The following is a 22543-nucleotide window of genomic DNA, read 5'->3' as shown; positions in this document are numbered from 1 at the left end:
ATATGATTCACTGTTTATGCTTAAGTTATTAAGCAATCATGAAAGCATGCCTTATGTATTCAATAAAGTCATAATCTTTAAATCAAAATACCATATCTGTCAAGTCCTAACTGGCTCTTGCACAGATGTTAAGGTTTTCCTTCAGTCTTAGCGATTTCTTTGTGAATGTACAATGATTGAAAATAGGGCAATATACTTTAAAAATATGCTTAAAAGGAAAAGATAATGTGCCTATAATAGAGATTAAGTGTTGTGAACAATTCTCTTTCTCTGTTCTGCATTGGATATGAAAATACTCACTTCAGTTGATATTTCAATGTCATAATAAATAAATAAATAAGTTTGAAAAGAAATTAAATCAGTAGAAAGGCCATGATAATGTAAATGAAAATAACACTGAAAGACTTTGGAACTCTGATAAATTCTGTGACCATTTATGATTTTATGACTTGAGAAGAATTTCAGCAGAGACCACTAGGCTCCAAGTGGACTCTAGGACTTGAGGCATACATGTTCAGACCTAATCAAAACATTACTTTATTCAGTTTGACTGTTATTTATCACAAAAAAGGATCTATCAGAAGAGAGAGGGAAGGAAGGAAGGAAGGAAAGAAAGAATGAAGGAAGGTGGGAGGAAGGGAAGGAGAGAGGGAAGAAGGAAAGGAGGAAGGAAAGAAAGAAGTAAGGAAAGAAGGAAAGGAGGAAAGAAAGGATGAAAGAAGTAAGGAAAGAAGGAAAGAAACAAGCAATTATTAAGCACTTAAAATGGGACAGATGTTGTGCTAAGAGCTGTACAAATATCTTATTTTATTCTTAGAACAACCCTAGGGGGTAGGTGCTATTATTATCATCCCCATTTTTCAATTGAGGAAACAGTCAGCAATTAAGTGACACTAGAACCAAAGTTCTATCCACTACGTCATCACTTGTCCTTCTCAGAGGATGAAATGAGATAATTGTAAATCTCTTAGGACAATGCTATACTGTTATATATTTTATTAAAAAGTAGCATGTTATATTTGTCTCAGATTTAAGGTTTAAAAAACAAAAATGAAAACGAAAATAATGTTTAAAAATATTTACTTATTTTACTAACAAATAATGTTTTGAAATCTTTAAGATAATATCTCCAGTGCCTTGAATGTTTCTTTTATAACCAGGGAAGCTAATACTTCACCTATTGTATGTTTGCTTTTAGAAACAATCATAAACATTTGTCTTTCTATGGTTCTATAAACACAAATTCATCTTATAGTTGTGGATGACACAAATAGATTTCTTTCAAACTACTTCTCTTGATATTTCAAGTCTTCTGCAAGAGATTGTTTCATGAATTATTTATCCTGATGGAATGGATAGGTAACAGAGAATAAAAGTAGCTCCAAAAAGTTTGCCAATTTTTTTTAAAGAAAGAAAGAAACTCTGTTTTCCCTTTTTTTGTTGTTGTTGTTGATAATTCTAAAGTGGGCCATTCTGAAATCTAATCTTTTGAAGCCAGCCTTTTGGATGTTAATATAATGACCCAATTCTAGAAATCAGAGTATTCAAGTGAAACACTCAGGACTAAACAGACATCTGATGGCATCTCAGTACCATCTGAAAAGTAAACTTTCTACACCAACAGACCTGATATAACACAATTAAAGTGTGAAAAATGGTATGTTTATTCCAATTCAGGGCAGATATTAATTAGGAATAGCTTCCTGGGTGAAATATGACTCTGGACTTCAAGTAAACCAGCACAGAGCCCAGACAATAATAAAAAATTCATTTTTCTTTTGAAAAAAGATCTAACAAAATATCCAAATGATTGCAGGTAAATTTTGCCTTTGATTTTTTTTTTTGTAATACAAAAAAATGGGAAATTCATGTTCCTAATCGTGTCTACTTGATATGATCATTAGCTTTCACTATCTATCGGCAAAAATGAATGATTTGGGTGGTGAAGTATTATTGTTGAAGCCTTGGAAATAAGTACTTGACATTTTCTAGCCCTTTTATAGCTTTATTGATGCCTATTTTCCCATCTGAAGGAAAGCAATATTCTTTCTAGTGAAGGAAAAAAGTGATTACCCTTAGGCAAATAGGCAAGGAAGTATTCTCAAAGCTGTATAAAAATTCTGCTTGTGGTAGACACATGAGAAACAAGAGCTTTTAATAGCTTATTCATAAAAGTTTTCCTTGTACACATAATTGATATAAATATATACTTCATCGTTCTCAGACAAATTTTAATCTTTTGGATCTAAGGCTTCTTATTTTAAAACAATTAATAAGCTTTGAGTTATTTTTCCTTAAATTTGATGTCTAAGTTTCCTGTTACCAGAGGGGGTGAGTGAGCTCCAAGTATCAACTTTGGACCACTTTGGACCAATCATTAACATTTTAATACAAAGATGGTGATCAAATCATTAGTTGGGCATAGACTTTACATAGTTTTCCCATGAGAAGAGATAGATTGGTACATAATTATATGCCTTATTTTCCAATAATGTATATTTATTACACAGGTTTAAGCTCTTGGAATAGCATGAAATTAACTGTTCCACATGGAAAATAGAAGTCAGGACCTTGTTTTTATTAACACGATTTTCTAACAGAAGAGTAATGATGCAGATATTAGAAATAAAATTAATATCATTACCTCACTATAGTTGATTTTATTCTGTCTTGCTAACATAATCTCAGGTGTATCAGGCATGATGTGGATTTGTGTCTTGTCTTTGTCCCAGGCCTCTGTGTATAAGCGCTGTGAGGAAAACAGAAATAAGTAGCTTGAGAAAACCCTGTTTCTTCTAATTTGGCAGTTCAGACTCTTCAGTAATGACAAGTTTGAAAGCTAGACCCCTTATTAACTGTGCTGGCCATCATATACTAGCACTTCTTAAAGACTACTTGACAGTAGAGGATATTTCAACTTAAAATATGTAAAAATTAAAATATCTGTCATAGTCATAAATGTAGCTTATCTAAAAGAAATGCCTTAGCCTCAGATAAATTAAATGATATATAGTGCTTACAAAGCAAATAAGCATCTGATTTAAGATTTGAATACAGGTCATCCTGGCTCCAAATCTAATACTTTATCCACTTTGCCATCCTGCTTGTTTATGTATTGGTTCATTTGCTAATTTGTTCATCCATCCATCCATCCATCCATCCATCCATCCATCCATCCATCCATCCATCCATCCATCCATCCATGAATTGCATCTGTGATTTCATTGTCATAGGGAACTCCTGGTAAAAAAGTTCTTTCTTCCAGTAGATCAACAATTTCTCAACTACTGGGCACTTTTATAGTCCTACAGTGTTTCTTAAGGACACTGGAGTTGTCACTTATCCAGGGGTAGACTGTCAAAGGTATTGAACTTAGATCTTCTTGACTCTGAGGACAACTCTTTACCTACTAGGCCCAGGCTGTCTCTTAGAGACATAAGCTACAAATATGAAATATATATGTACATACACATGTATATACACATTCACAAGAAAACAAACAATTCTTGGATAGAAGAATTTTTTTCCCAATTAAATTAAAATCAACTACTAAAAATAAATGCTGAGAAAAGCTTGCTTTATAGGTCATTGTGATTAAGAAAAAAATTGATTTAGTTAGATTTATGCTATCTCTACATTTAGAAAAAACTATCTCAGTTCTTTAGGATTGATGAGATCATTGGATTATTTCTTGCTGTGCATGTGGAACAGCTAGATAATTCTTGCCTAGATTCTTCTTTGATAAATAATAGAAAATACTTTAAGCGGATTTGCATTCATTTGTTATTATGAATTACTCGGAAGATTTGAGTCACATAGATCAAAGTATAAATATGACAAAAATAAAGGAAAATAATGCAAACTACTGTGTAAAGCCACTCTAATTTACATAAAATGCAAAAGGATTTAAATGTATATATAGTTGTTCCTACTTTTTTGTTGTAGCAATAGCACCTAACAGAAATTATCTTTGGATTTCTGTTCCTTTTTCTTGCCCTTCTTCCCCCAGCCAGAAATGCTCAGACTCCAAAGGGAAGAGCATTAAATCAATCAATCAATTAATTAATTAATTTTAATTATATTAAATGGAAAGAGCAACATGGTTGGTTATACTGCTTGGATAACCTGGAACTTGTCAGCCACAGTCCTTCCTCTGAACTAGAGGACTACCTGGTCTTATCATATGCCTTGGCATTGTGGTCTAACATCTGCTGGAAGAATAACATATGCCCTACCATTGAATACTAAATAGGACCCTTTAGGCTTTGCCATCTATTCTACTCTGCTATCACACCTCCCAGACCTGTGGCTCTTGCTATAAGATCTCTCAGTGCTCTCTGAGGATCCCTGCACCATTAAGCCTTGTGGGGTCTTTCCATGTACCCTATAGCTAAACTTTCTTAATTGTGGGTTGTCATTCCCAATTAGTGGGTGAGATCTTTCCTAAGAGAGACCAATTTACTTTTTCTAATTATTTCCTCACTGCTGAGCACAATACTTGGCACAAAGGAAGAACTTAATGAATGTCTTTTATTCATTCATTCAGATAACTCTTCATTGTAGTCTCAGAATTAATCAGCGATTGAATATAATACAATAATGATTCATTATAAAATGAATAGAGACACTCTGGGGACAAGAAAAAAAAAAGAATCCTTGTTGATGGATGACCATAGTGCTTTATTTAAGGTTGTCAACTCACCTTGTTCATGGTGATGGCATTATTCTTGGCCAGCACTTGTTCCAGAGAATCAGTCACACTGGTAAATTTGAGTTTGTCCGGAGGTTGACGGTACACATTATCACTTAAGATTTCTGCAGCCCTCTTACATTTGATGACATCCAGTGAACCAATTGGGACCCAGCCAATACCTTTCAACCACTGGAGATCTGACTTGTAAATATTCTGTTGGAACCAAGTAAAACAGTCATTAAATTTGAACTTGTTTTGACATTTATTTCAAAGAAATAAAAGAAAAGAATATACTAGTCTTCATCTGACTACTCTCATTAGCTAATCAAATCTTACAATATTTCCAGATGTATTTTGAGAAACTAAAGAAGGAAATTTAAATATAAATGTCTTTGGGACTCTTATTCCCCTATCAAGAAGAGAGTGGAGATACCAAAAGAATATGACGTCTGGATGAAGCAAAATAGTCAATACGAATATATTTAGCACTATGTTAGGCATATGGGGGCAGCTAGGTGGTACAGTGGATAAGAGTACCAGGCCTGGAGTCTGGAATAGTCATCTTTCTAGGGTTCAAATAAGGTCTCAGGCACTTACAAACTGTGTGACATCAGGCAATTTACTTTATCCTATTTGCCTCAGTTTCCTCATCTGTAAAGTGAACTGAAGAAGGAAAAGGCAAACCACTTCAGTATCTTCCCCAAGAAAATCCCAAATGGGCTCACAAAGTTGGATGTGACTGAAAAATAACTGAACAACTAGGCACATGTTGGGGAGAAGGGGACTGAGAAAGCGAGCTAATAAAATGTTACAAGAGACACAAACCATAGGAAAATTGTGCCACAGAAATAAATCTGGAAGAGACCTTACAACCCCTTAGGCCAATCCTTTCTTTTTAAAATAGGGAAACTGAGTCCCAGAGTCACTTGTCATGTCATGCTGATACTAAATGGCAGAATATTTTTTCTGTAGAGCCACCCTGCTTCCTTACGTGAGGACTGAAGCCAAATGACCTTTGGAATGTCTTCCAAATCTTAGATTCTATGAGATTTTGTGATTTTATGAATTCAAGAAGAACCCAATTTTGCCCTATAGAAAATGGGCTCCAAAGGTGACTCTACTCCCTTGCTATCTCAAAATGAGAACTGAAGAAGCAATAGTATATAAAAGAACTGGAGCACAGTCCCTCACTATTCCTGTTAGACTTGTAACTAATAGTAATATGTAACAAATGGCAGATAAAATGTGGTGGGTGAGAAAATAATGAATGGAGAATGAGATATTTGGGGAACTATGTAACATCTTTCAAGATAGCAAAGAGACATTTAGTGCCCTGGAGCAAATAAGTTAAAATATACTCTTCCCCCCCCCCCAAAGATAAAACTATTAGCCCACTGCCAGGATAGTAAGTCATGAGGGCTGAGTGATTTTGTTAAGAGAATTGAAGAGTTACTTCTTTCCTCAGATGCTAGCTGTGTACCTCTGGGCAAATTCTCCCAGTCTCAGTTTCTTCATGTGTGAAATAAGGATAATAAGAGCAGTTACCTCAGAGGGCTATTGTGAGGATTAAATGGGATAGTGGAAAATTATTTATCTGTGGAAATCTAACTGTTCCACAAAGAGTGGGCACAATGTGCCCATAATCACCTCAGGAAGAGAACAAAGATTTTCTGACTCATAGTCTTATGTTTAATCTACAAGTTGGGGTTGTCCTAGCCAAAAATAGACTTTTCTAATGATTTGTGAAGGAATGCATTCATTTTCTTTTTCTCTTCTAGCTCCTCATCTATCTACAGACATTATCAGGTTTTCCCAATCTAAAAAACTCAAACCTGTCTTTAATCCTGCTACCCCTTCAAAAATTGTCCTATGCTGCTCTTGTTCACTGTTCTTTATTTCTTTATGCCTGATTCATTCCTCAACCCACAGAATCTAGTTTTCATGCTCGCCATGAATAACTACCATTCCTACTGAAACTGTTCTTGCCCAAGGTTTGCCAAATTTCAGAAACTCACAGTGGAAGGAAACTCAGAAACCATCTAGTACAACTTGAGGGAGAATTCTCTCCATTCTTTTCTTGAATACTTCTTGAGAAGGGAAAAGTACTGTCTTTTGAAACAACCTGTTTCACTTTTGGATAGTTCTTACCATTAGGAGGTTTTACTTATATCAAGCTTAAGTCTGACTTTCTGGAGCTTCAACACTTTGGTCCTAGTTCTGCCCTCTGGTGCCAAGCAGAAGAGAGCTTGTTCTTCTTCCTTTAATTTGTGTTCTTATTCTTTCTTCTTCTCTTCCTTTCCCTCCTCCTCCTTTTTCACTTCCTTTATTACTATTATCATGTCATATGAAATTTAAAAAAAACTTACTTTCTGTCTTAGAATCAATACTTTGTATTAGTTCCAAGGCAGAGGAGCACTAAGGGATTGACAATGGAGGCTAAATGACTTACCCAGAATCACACAGGTAGGAAGTGTCTAAGGCCAGATATTAGCTCAAGATCTCCCATCTCTAGGTCTGGCTTTCAATCCACTGAGCCAACTCGCTGACCCCTTGTATGAAACTTAAAGTCAAGTAAACTAACCAGATATTTTTCAGGTCTACCCTAAGTTGGGAGACTGATTTTTTTTAAATGAATAGAAGACTTTATATTTATCCTAATCAAGTTTATCTGATTACTTTTGGCCCAACTTTCTAACCTGTCAAAATATTTTTTTCCATCATGTTGGTTATCCCTCTATTATTGCTGCATCTACAAATTTTATGAACAATCATATCTATCATTATCTAACACATTGATAAAATATATATATATAAAACTGTGCAAGGCCAAACACATATCCTTGGGAGTCCTCCTCCTGAGATGCAATGCTAAGTTGACATCAAACCATTAATGACTACTCTTTGAGTCTGGCTCATGGATCTTACTTCTAACCCATATCTCTCCATCTTATCCCTAGAATATTACAAAAGTCTTTGTAAAATGTCCTGCTGAAATATCAGTATATTCTATGTATATTAAAACTTGATCTACCAGTCCAGTAGCCCTGTTAGAAAAAGAAATGTCTAATCTATTATTAATTTTTTCTTGATGAAGTTTTAATGACCATTCATGATCATCACTTCCTTTTCTAGGTGTTTATCGAACATTTCTTTAAGAATACATCTTTGAATTTTCCTCAAAATTAAGTCAAACTTATGGTTTCATAATTTGTACATTCCATTTCTTTCCTTTTGGAAAGTCAGTTTATTTGTCCTTTCATGAAACTGCAGCTCCTCTCTTATCCTCCATAATCTTTCAAAAACTTAGTAGGGACAGATAGGTAGCTCAGTGTATTAAGGGCCAGGATGGTCTGGTTTCAAATTTGGCCTCAGATGCTTCCCAGCTCTCTGACCTTGGGTAAGTCACTTTATCCTAATTGATTCGTTCTTACTGCTTTCCTGCATTGGAACCAATACTTGGTAATGATTCTTAGATGGACGGTAAGGGTTTAAAAAAAAACTTAACATTATCTTTGGAAACACTTCTGCCAATTCTTTTAGCGGCTTTGATTTAGTTCCTCCAGACTTGGTGACTTGAACTCATCTGAAACAGCCAGGGTCTCTTTCAACTATCTCTCTAATTGTTTTAGAGTTTAACTCCCTATTGGTAATTTCTTCTCTCTTTTCTAGTCGAGAGATTAATTTTGCTTGGTAGAGAAAAACAAAATAAAAGTTAAGTAGTTCTGCTTTCTCTTCATCATCCATTATTATTGACTTACCTACTTGAGGACAGGCTCTCTTGATTTTCTTTTTTTCTCCCCAAATAATTAAAATTTCTCACATCTCCTTTTTGTCTTCAGCATTTTTTGTTAGCTTTAACTACTTTTGAGCTTTAGTGCTCCTTAATACTATTTTTATGGGACTGGGTTTTAAATTTTCTTTTCTATCAATTGCCCTCATTTCTATCATTTATGTTTTTTATTTTTAAAGCTAAATTAGTCAATGCCTTTCCTTGTAGCCATATAAATCTCTTTAGGATGCTCTCTTGTTTCTTTCTTATTAAACAATTTTTTTTCTTTTGAGACTCCAGAATTTCATTGTTGAGATTTATTCCCTGCTGGGCTGGATTCCCTGTCAAATTTTAAGCTATGAAATTCTACTTATCTTTTTCCTGAACCCTTTCTAATCTGTTTCCTTGAAGTCCAAGGTGCAGCTCAGACTTGATATGGTTTTCTTCTCTTTCTCTATCACAAAATTTAAATGTAGCAGTCATTTCTTCTCCATATTTCAAATCACTGCTACTTTGGCCTTCAGTTGCATCTGCCTTTTTCTCAGTCCTTCTTATCCTTGTCTTTTCTGCAACACCCATCAATATTCATCACCCCCTCTTTCCTGGAAACTTTTGCTGATTCTTCTTTTTCCTTCTGTCCCTGGTCATCCTTTAACCTCTGTCCTGGGCTCTTTTCTCTTCTATTTCTATACTCTTTCTCAGTGACTTCATTTACCCTCATGATTTTAATCATTACCTCTATTCATATAATTCCCAAATCAATATATCCAGCTTCAATCTCTTCCTTATATAACTTTAGATTTGCAATTCTAACCACCTACTAGTTGTCACTTCAAATTCAATAAGTCACAAAATGAACTTACAATCTTTACCCAAAACCTCTCCTTCCAGCCTCCCTATTTCCAGCGATGGCATTACCAATCTCCCAGTCACTCATATTCAAAAAGTGGAAGTCATTTTTAACTCCTCTCTCTTCCCTGATTGCCCTCATCTAATAAATTGACAAGTCCTGTCAATTCTAATTGCATGCTCTTGCACATCTCTTTCCACTTTTCCACCCATACTGACTGCCACCAGCCAAGTTCAGGCCCTCATTACCTCTCATCTGAATTATTATAATAGCCTCCTAACTGGAATCTCTGCCATCTAGTTTTTTACCTCTATAATTTATCTTTCACATAGCTGTCAAAATAATCTTCTTAATGCACTTTTCCCTCCATGTCACTCCCTTGATCAAAAACTTTTAATGATTCCCCATAGCTATAGGATAAAATAAAAATCCCTTAGCCTGTTAGAAGGCTATCCACAGTTGAGTTCCTACCTATATTTGTTGCTTTATTTCACACTGCTGTCCTTCATGCACATTATGTTCCAGCCCAAATGGACTTCTAGCTGTTCCCTGATCATGTGCTGGCCTCTCCTGGCAGGATGCATTTGCCTAAATTGTTTCATTTCATCAATCTATTTATAAAAGCCTCTATTCTTGCAAGGCCTATATCAAAGGCTAACTCCTTTATGAAATCTCAAATCTTCCCATAGGAAAATGTTTTTCCTCAAATTTCTGCTCCAATGCCCTTTTAACATTCAACCTTGGATTGTCTTTTTTCATCAATATGTCTTATAATTTTTGCTTAAAGGTAGGCTCATTGAGGTCAAAGACTGAGCCATTTTTCAGCTTTCTAAACCCAGAGGATGTTGTACATAGTCAGATATCTTGAATCTTAGTCATCCATTGGATTTATTGTTGAAGTAATTATATTATAAAGATTAGCTGGTATCAGTACTAGCACCGCTATCACAACTACTACAAATTCTTAGTACTTACGTCACTCTGTAGGTCATAGGCTTTGCGAGCATGAATGACATCATTCTGATCTGGCAGGCAGGTCCATTGGTGTAGCGGATGTTTATAGTCTATGTCACTGACCAGAATCTGACACTTCTTGGCCAGAACAACTCCCAACATGTCCACCGGGCTGCTGAACTTGGTCTTCCATTTCTCAAAGTCCTTCTTGTACTCTCGGTCACTCTGGATCTTGGCCACATGCATAGACCACATCATCTTGGGATCATCCTTTATGTCCCGGGCTCCAATATGGTGGCCAAGCTGCTTGCGATAGCCATCTTTGTATTTGTACTGCAATGAAACAATGGTGACTTTTATTTTTTAAAACTGATATAAGTAGGTCATGCATTTTATAAGCTTATCATAATAGGGATGATGAGTCTTACAGGAGGTCAATTCCTTGGAACATCACGATTCCTTTTCACCTATTCTTCTCTTGTCCCAACAAACCCTTTACCACATGGTCCCTAATTTATTCTCTAGGAAGAGAGGATTACAGATGGCCCTCTCTTGACTTCCATGTCATAACTAGCATAATTTGGTAGAAAAGATTGGCTCAAGTATATATTCACACTATATGCTAAAAGGACTCAAAAGACAAAGGAAATAGCAATATTTCTAATGAAATAAATCTATTAGCTTCCTCTGGGTTATAGTAAGGAATACATTTTGGGTTGTGCATTTTTTACCTACTTGGGTCCTTCATATTGGTTCCTCCCTTTGAGATCTCATACCCCAAGGAAGCGCCTTGAAAATCAATAGTGGGACATCTTACAGGCTCCATTTTTGCCTCTTCTTTATTTTAGCCCAGACCAGATTCTGTTACTAGATGGCTCATATGTATCCAGCAAAAGAGCTCTATGTATGTATATGTCTGTATTTGTGAAGGAAGTTATTCTTCTATGACTTCCACATATAGTACAGATGTAAGAAATCTAATATGTGTTTATGGAAACCTGCCTTTTGCTAGCCTTCCTAAATAATTCCACTGGGGAGCCAGATAAAGGTAAGATCAGATTTAATATGATGTTTTCTATTTAAAGAGGATTGAAAAGATATCACAAGGTAATTTAGAGAAAAATAACTGACTAAAAAGTAAGAGGAGTTTTCCATTCTTGCATAATATAAAAAAGATAGAAGTAATATAAACATAATATATAATGTAATGTAATATGATATGATATATGATATGATATATAACATAATATAAACAGCAGGAAGTTCTTTTTTGGTGACAATCAAATGTGGTTTTTATTATTTTGTGATTTATGGTTATAGAGCCATTTGCAGGCATTATTTCATCCCCACAACTGTTCCAAATCTTCTCTTCCGAACCTCCCAACTCAGACACCCATTTCTCACAATCTATCTGTGCAATGAATGAATTTCATTTTATTTGCCATTATTTGTCAGTACTTTTTTAATGATGGAAATTTTTTAAATGAAACTCTTATTTGTTGTGTAAAAAAGATTATCTTTGTTCAAAATGGACTACAATATATTTCTTTTGGTATTACAGTGGACATTAACTAATTCCAATATTTCATTATGTCTGACTTTTCCATCAGTGTGATTATTATAAGGGTCATATGATCACACAATGTGGAGACATTTTCCTTAATGTAAGAATGGATAAATTAAGAATTAAACTTAATTTTATATTTCATTGGAGGTTTAGTCTCTTTTGAAATATTTGGCTGTGAATTTATGTTTAGATTTTTTGCTGTTACCATTGGTTTTTTTTGGCTTATCTTATTATAAATTATTCTTCCATTTTATAGACTCAAACTAATATATTGGCAATGATATCCTATTCAATTAGATTACATACTTCACTGGCAATATCTCTTGATGCTTTGGCTGCCACAATTGGGATGGCATCAACTCTCAAGTCATAACCTTTCTTCTTTGCTTCTTCATTGGCAAGTTTATAGAGACTCTATAGGAAAAAAATTAAGTTTAATAAAAAGCCAGAGGTAAAATCTTAGAGACTATCAAATCACAGAAACTCAAACCCAAATGGGCAATAAGTAATAAATTCTATAACTTTGATTTCCAGGTTCTGGTTCTAGCTCATAAACATGAATTCTTATTATGTGTTTGGTTTTACCCTTTAAAAATCCAGTTTGGGGGGGCAGCTGAGTAGCTCAGTGGATTGAGAGATGGGAGGTCCTAGGTTCAAATCTGGCCTCAAACACTTCCTAGCTGTGTGACCCTGGGCAAGTCACTTAACCCCCATTGCTTAGCCCTTACCACTCTTCTGCCTTGGAACACAGTATTGATTCCAAGACAGAAGGTAAGGGTTTAAAAAAAAAAAAGAAAGAAAGAAAATAAAAATCCAGTTAGGTGAAGATACTTAGTGAGATGATTCTGGAATTTAAATATGGTTAAAACAAAATATGATTAAAATCTTAATCTTTATTAACCCAAAGAGTTACATGGCCAGTCTATGTCCTATAGAATCTATTAAATTTAGTAGTCTAATACAAAAAAAGTTAAGACTTCCTAAAACATAACCTGAGGACTGAAGTTGGAGGATTGTAAATGAATATAAATGCAAAATAAATTTAGAATCATAGGGTTCTATACCTCACTGTAGTTGATTTTGTTCTGTCTTGCCAACATGATTTCAGGGGTGTCAGGCATAATGTGAATCTGAGTCTTGTCTTTGTCCCATGCTTCTGTATATAATCGCTAAAAAGGAAGGTAAATTAGCATTAGAAAAAATATTAGAAATAACATTTTGGGGAAATTCTAAGAAGCCACATTAAAACTGAATTATTATTTATCAGGAAGAATCTTTTTATATATGGATACAATGTATAAATTTGGTTACTGAAAGTCTTTATTGCTAGTATTTACATTAGGTAGACATAGTGAATAATAGATGTTATTTAGATGAATGAAGACACCATCTAATTTTAAAAGTATGTGAGTCTACCACTTCATGTATTATTTTAATCCTACTAGGTATTAGAATGTAATTACTACATGTGGCAATGCTATGGGATTTTGACAACTTTGAGGAGGATTTTAATTGTGATTCATTTGAATCTTTCTCAAAGAGTTCAGGACTCACTTTGTTCATGGTGATGGCATTATTCTTGGCCAACACTTGTTCCAGAGAATCAGTCACACTGGTAAATTTCAGTGTGTCTGGAGGCTGCCGGTAGACCTTGTCACTCAGAATCTCTGTTGCCCTTTTGCATTTTTCAACATCCAAAGAACCAATTGGCACCCAGCCAATGCCTCTCATCCACTGAAGATCTGACTTATACATATTCTGTTGATAGCAAAAAAAAAATATCAGTTAAGTTAGTTCCCTGAGTTAGAAAAAAAGATGACTAATTGAAAGAAAAAGATGCAAAGGGATTAGTAATTAAATACAACCCACTTTCCTTCTTCTGGATATTTTTCTCTAGTGAATTAATCAGACAAAATGAAGGGACTATTGAGAAGTGACTCAGATTTCCTATGCTTAGCTAGAAGGAATCATATATTTTTTTGCTTGTTTTGTTGATACAGTTTATTTTGTGTAGCACAGACATTTTCTTATGATATTAATCTAGTTGATTTTTTTTGCCTAAAAGAGGACTGCCCTCAAACCAAAATACTCCAGCAGTCTCTTCAGGTAATGATATTAATGTTCACTATCCCGCATGCAGAAAGAAATACAATTTTGACAGTAAAGACTGAAATACTGACAATAATAATGTTTTACTATTATGTTCAATGCCTTTTTATTTTCGTTATTTAACTTGGGAAGAATATTGTGCTAACCCACATTATCCTACTTGGTTATGTGTTCTTTCAAGGCTTACATAAAAGTCTGTTTTTTAAAGTCTTTGCATGTCACCAGTGACTAGTCACAGCCCTCTGTTAAATGAATAAATGAATCCAACACTAATATCTTTTGAAATACAATTAAGGAATGTGATGGAACAGATCAATAAGCCAGACAGACAGCAATTGCATTTTGGGGAGAGCATTGGCTATTCCCAGCTATCTTTAACTGTCAGCACAAAGTCTTTGTAGCAATAACTTTAAAATACGGCTGTCTGTATTTCAAATGTTATTGAACAGATTTAAGAGTTAGAGCAGGTAGAGTATGAACTAATGAATATAAAATCCTTTATAATTATTGCAAATTCTTTTTAATTCTCCAAAGCTCTCTAATGATGACTGTTTCTTTCAAATATTTACACAGTACACAATACCAGCAATGAAAATGTGTTTTTTAAATCTCTGACTTGAGAAACATATTTCTTTCCATTTCCTATTTGGCTCTGATAACATTTGGTGACTCCCCCACATAGTAAGAAAACACAGAGCTGAGTCATTATCCACTAAATAGATAGGATCAAGCAAAGAATAAGACATGTGTTATATTGTAACAATTGAAGAAGATGAAAAAAACTTCCCTTTTCATCCCACAAGAATACCACCAAGGTTTATCTTTAAGAGTAGAGATTCTGGGAATAGTTTTTATAGCTCAAAGGAGCAAAAATGTAATTGTAGAGCAATTATTCTTGATTTAAAGGGAGTATCTTTATCCCCTAATAATATTCAAAGATGATATCTTCCTCTAGCAGATTTGGAATATTGAGAGTAATATAGATTTTTAAATAAAATATGCCCAGCTTATAAAATAATGCATCTATGTGTAACTTAAAATATTAATAAAAGCAATAAGAGACCTCATAATAGAGAATAACTTTTAAAACAACACATTGACTCAAAATGTTATACAACAATTATTCCTATCTTTTGCAAGCAAAAACATTTTATGTTTGCATTTTCTATGTGTGAAGGAATATTTCCACCATATGCAAAAAAGAAGTTTCTATGTGTTGGCATGTTTCCTTTTAGTTGGTACTTTAAATTAGAATTGCATTCTCATGATAGGCTAAATGATCATCTATTTTCTAAGAGCCTATGATAGATAGTGTGCTAAACTATTTAGATGATTTCTATTTCCTTTAAATTGCTGCTTATTTCCACATACCATACAAAGTTTCTATTACTGCCACATTTCAAAGTTCAAATTTTTACTCACGTCACTCTGTAGGTCATAGGCCTTGCGAGCATGAATGACATCATTCTGATCTGGCAGGCAGGTCCATTGGTGTAGCGGATGTTTATAGTCTATGTCACTGACCAGAATCTGACACTTCTTGGCCAGAACAACTCCCAGCATGTCCACCGGGCTGCTGAACTTGGTCTTCCATTTCTCAAAGTCCTTCTTGTACTCTCGGTCACTCTGGATCTTGGCCACATGCATAGACCACATCATCTTGGGATCATCCTTTATGTCCCGGGCTCCAATATGGTGGCCAAGCTGTTTGCGATAGCCATCTTTGTATTTGTACTGCAATGAAATATTAATTATGTAATAATTATATATAATATAGCACATAATATATAATAAATATTAATTATATAATAACTCAAATTATATAATAACAAATAAACACTCAATAAATAATAACTCAAAATGTCTAACTGAAAACTCCAAACTGCATAGACCATATCTCTTATTTAAGACAGTATTCAGTTTAGCCGAATTCAATATTATAAATAAGTATCAGCTCAGAATTCAATATTATAAATAAGTATCAGCTCAGAGTATTTGTAATATTAATGCGACATTTTCTGCTAAATAAAATACAGTTTATAACTAGATAAAGCTAATAGTATCCTATAGGTAAAGAATAGTGCTATGTTGAGAAAAAGTAAGTTAAATGTAAGAAATATTAAATGTATACTAGATTACATTCTTGATTAAGTAGGATGTTATTTTTCCTATAGAAATTATGTAATATGGGGCAACACTCGATCAATAATACCCATTATTTCATAAAAATGATCAAAATCATCACCCATCCATTATATTTATATAGTGTTTTTATAGCTTACTACATATTTCTTTTACCACAAATAATATTTAGCAAACTATAACATATGAATATATAAGATATAGTAGAAAAGTTTTAAAAATGTATTTAGTTAAAACACAACAATATAACAACTTGCTATTGTTTAGTATTTCAGTCATGTCTGACTCTTTGTGACCCCATTTGGGGTTTCTTGGCAAAGATACTGGAGTGATTTGCCATTTCCTTTTCCAGATCATTTAAAGCATTATCTGAAACGTTGAAAAATTAAGTGACTTGTCGAGGGTCACCTGGCAAGTAAGTGTTCGAGATCACATTTGAACTCAGGTCTTCCAGACTCCAGACTGAGCACACTGTCTTTTGCACGACTTCACTGCCTAGAATAACCCATTCCATAAAGTTTTGTTTATGAGGTTCCTAGGAGTGCAGAGAGGATGAAGGATTTGGGGAACCAAGAGAATGTAAGTTCTTTAAAGGCAGGCAATGTTTCAGATAACTCTTTAAGATTATAAACCAAGAGGCAACTAGGTGGCTCATGGAATGAAAGCCAAGCCCAGAGACAGGGGATCCTGGGTTCAAATCTGGCCTCAGACACTTCCTAGCTGTGTGACCCTGGGCAAGATACTTAACCCCCATTGCCTACCCCTTACCACTCTTCTGCCAATGCATAGAATTGATCCTAAGATGGAAGGTAAGGGTTTAAAAAAAAGATTATAAATAACAAGGAAGATGATGAACTCTGTTAGTAGAGGGAATTTCCTCATCCATGAATTCCCATTTTGGTGAAAATATAGGTTCCATCTCCATTCACAGGGTTTTATTCAGAGTTGGAGTTTAATTTGAAGTTCTGGAGTGAACTTGAAGGAACTTGCAGGACCCTAAGGAAGGGGCTGTGTCAGAGGAGAGGGTTTTGGTCATGAGCCAGAGAGAGTGTGAGAGAGCTGTTGTACAGAATTTAGGATGCTGCCCAACACTTAGAATGAGGAGGGAGGGAGTGATCACCTGGCAGACATCAGGAAGCCAACTGGACGAGCTGTAGCGTTTGTGTCCTGTCTGCTACTCTGAGTATCACAAGTGACAACATGGTTATAATTATGGAGTGCTATGTGGCTTTTTCTTAAGGTAAAAGTTGCCTGTAATAGTCATTAAGGAGAATTTCTTATTCTATAGCAGACTTTATTTTGATAGAACAGATGTTAGAGAGAGTTTGGCATTGGCACTCTGATGGTGGTGATGAGCTACTTATACTTAGGTTAAACCTGCTGCTAATGAGGCTTGGAATCTAGATCCATTTTCTGCTTCCATCAATCATGTTGGGTATATTTCATGGTCATTGAAATGGATGACTAAGAATGACCATAGAATACTACCTATTGGTGGATTGGTGGATACAAAGTCCATGTATCATTTATGGAGAAGGTAGGGGCTTATTGGTATGTGCTTCATTTGCAAAGCATAGCACATCGTTGTGTTGCTTGTCTTGGCTGTGTAACTAATTCTCCATCTGCCTGGAAGGCTCCCCACAGAGCCATTGGACTGCTCTACAGGAACCATACAAGGATGATGGTATCACTTGGTGGGCTAACCCTTAAATACTTGTACTGAGCCAAGAGTTATTACAAGGAATAACAAGTTTAGAAGAGGCTTGAATCTGTCCTTCAAAGAGCCTCAAAATGTGGTCTGTGGATCCCTGGAGATTCCCAAAGTCAAAACAATTTTAATAATAATAATAATATGTTTTAATGTTGAATGTGGTAAACATTGATAGATATACACTAACAAAAGCTCTTTGAGGAGGTTCTAAATAAGAGTGTAAAAGTGTCTAGAGATCAGAAAGTTTAAGGATTGCCAATTTATGCTAGTACATATAGTGTTTTAAAATTTGTAAAATTCTTTAAATATATTGTTAACTCATTTGATCTTCACAATAAACCTGTGAGCTAGATATCAATCCCCACTTTACAGCTAAGGAAACAGACCACTAGACATTATGAGACTTGTTATGGATGTCACAGCTAGTAAGTTTATGAAGCAAGATTCCAATTCAGAAATTCTTCTGAAGCAAGATCCGTAACTCAAAGTTCGGTGTCCTATCCACCACTCTTAACTTCTCTACCTCTCATTTCTTTATTTCTTTCTCTCTGTCTCTCTCTCTGTCTGTCTCTCTGTCTGTCTGTCTCTCTGACTCTGTCTCTCTCTCCATCCAGCCAATTTTCTTTCTTTCTTTCTTTCTATCTATCTATCTATCTATCTATCTATCTATCTATCTATCTATCTATCTATCTATCTATCATCTATCTATCTCTGTTTTTCTGTCTATCTGTCTATCTATCTATCTGTCTGTCTGTCTGTCTATCTATCTACCTCTATCTGTCTGTCTTTCTGTCTTTCCATCTGTCTGTCTATCTATCTATCTATCTATCTATCTATCTATCTATCTATCTATCTATACCTATCTATCTGCCTCTTTCTAGCCTATTTCCATGACTTCAGCAGGACGATAATTTATAATTTGCACACATTATATATGTTTTTCAAAGCTATCAGTTGAAACACTAGACCAACTGACCTTGATCCTACCTGCTGGCATTCAGATGAATAAAAAATGCTAAAGCAGTGAAAGTTTAGTTAGAAAGTCCTTAGGGGGCAGCTGGGTAGCTCAGTGGAGTGAGAGTCAGGCCTAGAGACAGGAGGTCCTAGGTTCAAACCCAGCCTCAGCCACTTCCCAGCTGTGTGACCCTGGGCAAGTCACTTGACCCCCATTGCCCACCCTTACCAATCTTCCACCTATGAGACAATGCACCGAAGTACAAGGGTAAAAAAAAAAAAAAGAAAGTCCTTACAGGCATTTTCATTTCCATATCCATATGCACCAATGCTTAACATATCAGCTTAGCTTCCCCTACTTTTTTGACCATTCAGTCAGCCCTTACTGAATCCATTAAGTTTTGCAGACTATAACCCTATCTTTTCACTCTTCATGGTTTTCATTTAATCAAAACTCAGCTTTTAAAAATATCAATTGCTATGATACATCACAAAACATTTTTAAATGTCAAGGACATTTCTTTTTTTAACTTTGTCTTTCTTTGTGAATGTGTTGCTTCAGAAAGCTGACAGATGATAAAAAATGATAGCTTACGTCACTGGCAATGTCTCTTGATGCCTTGGCTGCCACAATTGGAATGGCGTCAACTCGCAAGTCATAGCCTTTCTTCTTTGCCTCTTCATTGGCAAGTTTATATAGACTCTAAGTTTAAAAAAAGGAAAAGCAATGAAATATTCACATTCAAAACAAAAAATTGACAAAAAGCCTGCAATGAATCACTTAACTTGTAGAAAAGTACATGCAATCAACTTACTGTAGGAGGAGTAAACTTTCTATATTTTTTCTCTTATTAGATTTGTACAAATGGTGCATGTGGAGAAAATAATACTATTCTGTTTATTCAAGTCTGTGGACTTTCTTACATACTTGTTAAGTCTTAAATTGTTCAAGAGAAGGTTAGCTTGAGTAGGAATATGATGAAGGAAGATATTAAAAGAGGTAAAAGAGAATGAACTATGAATAAAGAAGGGGTTAATCATAGAAAGGAGAATAACTCCTCTTTCAAGAGATCTTGAGATTATGAGATGATTCATTACAATATGGTGAAAGGAACCAGGGTTCAAATTGAACCTCCATTATTAACTTCCTATATGACCTAGGGCAAGTTACTTACCCTTTCTAGGTCTCATTTTGTTCATCAGTAAAATGTGGGGATTGGGCTAGATCAGTGGTTCCCATACTTTTTTGGCCTACCGTCCTCTTTCCAGAAAAAATATCACTTAGTGCCCCTGGAAATTATGAAACTATTTATTGAACTCAGAATAGAACTTAATACAGAAAAAAGTGTGGCCATTACCACCTCCCTGGATCGTTGCAGCACCCACTAGGGGGTGGTAGCACCCACTTTGGGAATCACTGGGCTAGATGATTTTGGAAGTAGTTGAACTAGGTAACTTTTGAGAGTTTATCCAACTGAAATTATGAAGTTTTATATTCTTTTCAAAATAAAAAGAAATAATCAGTTTGCAAATGTAGATTAGAATTACAAGACTACAGATCTATGGCAAATAATCTGCCTTAGGAATTGTTTAGAATATATTCCCTGTGAAAATTGGGAGTAGAATAAGAGCAATTTTTCTGTCAAATATGAATAATTAAAAAAAGCTCATTGGCTGTATACAAAAATATATATCCTATTTCATACCCTAGATCTATCACCTCTCAATCAGGATGTGGATAGTATGTTTCATCCTCAAACCTTGACCAAGCATGGATTAGCATTTTAATGATGAAGGCTCTTATAGCTTTCAAAGTTGCTTATGTTTACTATGTTGTTTGTATATAAATTGTTCTCCTGGTTCTGTTTATTTTGCTCATCATCAGTTTATAAAAAAAACATCAAAAATGATGATTTACAAATTAGGTGACTAAAATTTAAGTAATTATATTTTAATCATAGTTATTTTAAAATATTTGAGCTTAATTCTAATTTTTGCCAGTTCTAAATGTGATTTTACACTTCTAGACTTACTGCCCTGGGGAAAGGTGGACTGTATATACATTTAGCTTATTGCTAATTGCAAGTGTTAAAAATAAAACTGAAGAGAAATACTGGACACATCAATGACTTGTATCTGTTCTCACCTCACTGTAGTTAATCTTGTTGAGTCTTGCTAGCATAATCTCAGGTGTATCAGGCATGATGTGGATTTGGGTCTTGTCTTTATCCCAAGCTTCTGTGTATAGACGCTACATGGAAATAAGTGAAATAAATATATCAGAAAATGATACAAAATATCAATTAGTAGAACTTTCTTAATCACATAAGTAGTTTTTTAAAAAAAAGAAGTACAAGGATTTGTCTATTGCTTATGTTCTATACTAAAATAACTTTAAAACAATTGTTCTCCAAAAGGAATAGAATGACTTTGGAAGCAATGAATTTGGAAATGCTCTTTCCTTCCTTCGTTGTGCATAGTATTTTTAAAAATTTCCATTAAATTCTTTGCACAATCTATTCAACATTAAATTGATCACATTAAAATATTCATGTATTTATTGTATTTATGCACATCCACAATAAATTATGAGATTCATAAAGGCAAAGCTATGTGTTATTTACCTAGGCATCTCTCCCACGGCTAAGCAATGTGTTTTGCACATAGTAGGAATATAGTATACAACACATAGTGGGCACATAGTAAGTGGTTTTTGAATGAGTGAATATTGGAAAAGATGAATGAAAATTCTAACGGGGGCTTGATTCATATAACAACTACTTAAGTATCTGGTAAGAAGGAAACATATATAACTTCAGATGCCATGAAATGTTCTAATAATGCAAAAAGAAAATGAATTTTCTTTATAATAATGTTAACAATAGCTACCACTTATATAGCTCTTTAAGTTCTGCAAAGCACTTTACCATATCATTTTTTTTAACCTCACAACAACCCTGAGAGGAAGGTGCTATTATTGTCCTAATTTTACAAATGAGAAAAGCAAGAGCCATGTTAAGTGAATTGCCCACGGCTACACTCCTGTTCAATATCTGAGGCTTAGTCAATGTGTTCTGACTCCAAGTCTATTGTTTTATTCAATGGGCCAAGGATTCTTGTTCTAAAACCAAGTTTCAGAAACATCAAAGAACAAATATTGGTAAATACTTAGAGAAAATCACAAGTGCCATACAATTACTATTTAACATTCAACTTTTTTTCTTTACTGATTTTTTTCTACATTTTCTGAATTCATTTAGAAACATAGACTTTTTTTCTTTCAGAAATCTGAGGACTCACTTTGTTCATGGTGATGGCATTATTCTTGGCCAACACTTGTTCCAGAGAATCAGTCACACTGGTAAATTTCAGTTTGTCTGGAGGCTGCCGGTAGACCTTGTCACTCAAAATCTCTGTTGCCCTTTTGCATTTTTCAACATCCAAAGAACCAATTGGCACCCAGCCAATGCCTCTCATCCACTGGAGATCTGACTTGTATAAATTCTGTTGACATAAATAGTAATGAAGCCTATCTTTGAAATGGTCATGAGTACTTATATTAAAAACATATGAAAGTTAATGTAAACAAACTTTTATAAAAATTAATCTGAATATTAGGCATGCTATTGTCTTAATTTATGTCCAATTAGTTAAATTAGAAAGTGTTCTCAAAGAAAATAATTATCTGTCTGTCTATCTATTCATTTATCTATCTGCCTCAACTACACCATTAGCATCTATTCAGGGAAAACCATCAGTAGTGTTGGGAAAGGAAAACATTTTCCTTTCCTCAC

At 34.6% G+C, this 22543-nt stretch overlaps 1 protein-coding gene across 1 annotated transcript in view; it reads right to left on the bottom strand.

The window, feature by feature from the left end:
• Window positions 1-22543, bottom strand: part of NEB (nebulin) — a 235194-nt gene that overhangs the window by 116173 nt on the left and 96478 nt on the right. The window contains exons 62-67 of the mRNA XM_044669878.1: window positions 22050-22253; window positions 12898-13002; window positions 12140-12247; window positions 10288-10599; window positions 4703-4906; window positions 2645-2749 (exon numbers count right to left, since the gene is read on the bottom strand). Coding sequence (XP_044525813.1) covers window positions 2645-2749; window positions 4703-4906; window positions 10288-10599; window positions 12140-12247; window positions 12898-13002; window positions 22050-22253 — 1038 coding nt within the window. The remainder of the gene's footprint in view (window positions 1-2644; window positions 2750-4702; window positions 4907-10287; window positions 10600-12139; window positions 12248-12897; window positions 13003-22049; window positions 22254-22543) is intronic.

The sequence above is a fragment of the Gracilinanus agilis genome, chromosome 3, assembly GCF_016433145.1.
Source record: "Gracilinanus agilis isolate LMUSP501 chromosome 3, AgileGrace, whole genome shotgun sequence".
NCBI lineage: Eukaryota > Metazoa > Chordata > Mammalia > Didelphimorphia > Didelphidae > Gracilinanus > Gracilinanus agilis.
This window is presented reverse-complemented; position numbering and strand designations above follow the sequence as displayed.